General features: G+C 30.9%; 1 protein-coding gene across 1 annotated transcript; it reads right to left on the reverse strand.

Moving 5' to 3' along the window:
* Positions 1-546: 546 nt before the first annotated feature.
* LOC132717627 (sarcoplasmic calcium-binding protein-like) lies at positions 547-3,769 on the reverse strand. The gene is made up of 4 exons (XM_060701139.1): positions 3,613-3,769; positions 3,430-3,470; positions 2,838-2,935; positions 547-1,166 (listed from the first exon to the last, which is right to left on the reverse strand). The coding sequence occupies exons 1-4, from the start codon at positions 3,689-3,691 to the stop codon at positions 770-772; spliced, it is 615 nt and encodes a 204-aa protein (XP_060557122.1). The 5' UTR covers positions 3,692-3,769; the 3' UTR covers positions 547-769.

Here is a 3,769-nt window from a genome sequence, read left to right on the forward strand (position 1 = left end):
CACGTAGTAATATATTTAAACATAGTTATAAACCTAATATTTTGACACGTAATATAAACCTTTAGATGTGGAAAATATTAAGAGAAAATTAATCGTTATCACAATTTAAAATGTTTTAGGTTCGATGTAGTTTTGTTCATTGACGCTACTGAAAATATAAAGCTACTGTCCACGCCACGTATCAACGACGAAATCAGAATTCAACATTTGCTATGAAATGGAAATATTTTGAATTCAATACATGTGTTTATACGGTGGAACCTTCAATGTGACAAGTAAGTGCCATTATAAAAGCTATGGACTTTAAACTTCATAAGATGATAGATCTTATTTATTAGAAGTTCAGTGCACAGAAAATGCTGCCCTTCACTTCTTATTTTTTTATTTTTTGCTCTTGTAAATTTTCATATTTCATTTTTGTTCTGGCCGTTTCTCCTAACCTTTATTGTTTAAAAGGCGACCCATCCGACCCGCGAAGGTCTAGTTCTGATGAAAGCATGCACCAACAACCCATAAAATAGATTGACGCCGATATGGAGTAGTAGTCTTTTATTTATTAAACAGACGTTAAGTTACACATTTCAATAAATTAAAATTATTTCGGAATTACTTAGTAATTTAGATATTAAACAATGACATAATTTTTAAAAAAAATATGTTTTTGTTCTTTTATGACTGAGCAGTAATATTTCAGTAATATTTCATAAGGAACATAAAATCGTCTAAGTGACACTAAGTTGGAAAAGCAAACTTAACTTTAAAACAACACTTAAACAGAATCAAAAAGTAGTTTGAGGACGTCAGGTTTAGTCTTATCATCTTCAGTAAGAAAACGTACGAAACAAGTAGCCATCACTTCCACAGGAACACGTTCGTTTATATCTGGAAAGGCGAAGAAAAAACTCTCGTCCTCTTTTCTGTTTTTGTGACCTGCTGAAACCATGTTATCTACAAGTTCATCCTTTGAAACGAAGTTGTCCCCGTCTAAGTCCAGTGCACGAGACAATTCCAATTCAAGCTCATATATCATCTCTGTGAACTCAGCTTTGTCGGATTCATATTTTACCTTAAGTATTTCTATAAAGTCATCTTCGGCAATTTCCGTTTTGTTATCAAGCATAAGATTACCATTGTTCAAATCATCAAGACCCTCGTGGAATTTTCGTCTAAAAATAATAGTAGTAGGAATAAAAATGGTTTAAAGTAACTTGATAAATAATATAATCTCAATACGGTAAACTGTCAGCGAAGATTGTCATATATTTGAGGTTTTAATATAGTATGTAGTTATATAAGTAAGAAATTAAAATATACAAAATGCCTTGTGGAACGATTTTTATCACGCCCGTTTAACTCACAACGAGTGAAAAATGTCCATCGGTAAAAATGTTGTGAGCAACTTCCGTTCCTCGTTGTGAGCACCCATATATGACGTGTGACACGATAAACAATGTGAGTTTTTCATAATTTTTGAAGATTACAGACATTTATGTAAAAATATCGGAATGCAGTTAGCTAGCGATGTGTTTTCCGAGTATGCACATGTAAAGATATTGCCTGTTTGTGGACATTTTGATGGAAATACCGTGCGACGCAGTCACTCGGGGTAGCTGGAAAACTGGAGACAACTTCTCTTTGGACCATATTTAACATTGAAAACGTCGATTCTGGTGACGTTTTGTGCATTCTAACTTAAAACAGGTGCCCACAAGTCTTCAGCGTAAATTATTATCTGAAAGTCTTCATAGAAACGAAGATATACCCTTTTTTGCTTTAATCCTAAGTTGTCTCCAGTTTTCCAGCTACCCCGAGTGACTGCGTCGCACGGTATGTCCATCAAATTGTCCACTAACAGGCAATATCTTTACATGTGCATACTCGGAAAACACATCGCTAGCTAACTGCATTCCGATATTTTTACATGAATGTCTGTAATCCTCAAAAATTATGAAAAACTCACCTTGTTTATATAGATGGGTGCTCACAACGAGGAACGGAAGTTGCTCACAACATTTTTACCGATGGACATTTTTCACTCGTTATGAGTTAAACGGACGTGTTTATGCTACAATGACATTTTTCGAAACTGTTATAATAACAAGTATAAAAGATTTAACATTAATATTAATTAGCCCGATAATAGAATACATTATAAGTAATTATAACGTATGATATTAATGAACACAAAGGGGACGAGGAACATTTAAAATGTAATTTCTTATGTTTGATTATTAATTAATTTACTAATGACTGTTTTCAAAAGCCATATAATTGCTTAATGTATGGTTCGTCATTTTATACAGTTATTTATTCTTTTATTCATTCATTCATTCATTCATTTATTCATTTATTCATTCATTCATTCATTCATTCATTCATTTATTCATTCATTCATTCATTTATTCATCATGACATTTATTCATTCATTATCATGGAAACATGTATATTCTTCGATAACACAGCACTTGAAAAGTGAAATAGTCTACATTGGGCATATTTTAAATAAGAATTTCAAATATTGATAAAATTGTAGAAATGTATCATTTGGATATTCTGATGAATAATGTCTTGAAAAATGTTGATCTAGATCTAATTGATTCAGTTGGAACACTGGTATGATGAATAATAGTTATTCTTCTACAAACAAGCATCATCTGCTTAAATAGGATTATGTATTCTCACTTACAAATAATATCCAGATAGTATTCCTTCATGATTAGTAATCGTCAATATTAGTATCATCAAAATTATTTATAGTACTGAATACTTTACATTATTGACTTATTCACTTTAGAACTTAACTTTCCAACGATCGAAGATTAAAAAATATTTCTTACTCGAAGATTTTGGTGTCATCTAATAAAAGAATTCCATCATCATTCACGTCATTTAAGTCAAACCAAATTTTCCACTTATTAATAAGGTATGTGTTCGCCTGAAACAAAACCATAAAATGATGTAAACATCTAAAAATCTTTACAGTTTTTTATACAAAATCATCAATAAGAATATTAACGTGCACTATAAGGTATACAAATCAGAACTTTAATCTGTGACAAGGACAATTGATAAACTGACTTATTAATGCAAAATCCATTCGTAGCGTTCTAAAAGCTGCCTGACAATGACTGTATTTTTATAATAATATGGTAAACCAGTATTAGTCATCATAGTGAGCTAGATTTAATTTTGTTCAGTATAATTTTACGAAATTTCTTTCTAAACATTTAAACAAATTGTTGTGTTTTTTCCAATCATTATTTCATATGGATGTGGTTTATATTTCAACCATTTAAGCATTTTTCTCTCGCTTCTTTTCGACTTTTTAACTATTTCGATTCGATTTAAACTTTCAAAAATGTAAGACTGGTAGCATGTCAATATTTTAATTATATAGAGTTTGTAATGAACAAAAATTTACGTATGTACCTTGCTTCGTCCTGTTTTTGTTCCTAAAGGACCGGCAGATGCTACAATAAAGAATTATGTGAATGACATGGTTAATATGCTATTACATCTACAATAAACACAATTATGATATTTTACACTGCGTAATTCGATTCCGTAAACAAAATTGCAAATCATTTATGATTAGTTAAAACAATACATTACCAGTGAAACACAATGCCAATAAAATTGGAATCGTACAGAACATAATCAACTGCATTCCTTGCATGTTTATTATCTTCATATACACTAGCACAAGTGTGAGAGAACTCCGTATTTGTACAGAATAGAGATATCAATATCTTTCGCTTGTAATTATATA

This window comes from Ruditapes philippinarum, unplaced genomic scaffold (assembly GCF_026571515.1).
Source record: "Ruditapes philippinarum isolate M1 unplaced genomic scaffold, ASM2657151v2 ctg5310_1_1_1_1, whole genome shotgun sequence".
Classification (NCBI taxonomy): Eukaryota; Metazoa; Mollusca; class Bivalvia; order Venerida; family Veneridae; genus Ruditapes; species Ruditapes philippinarum.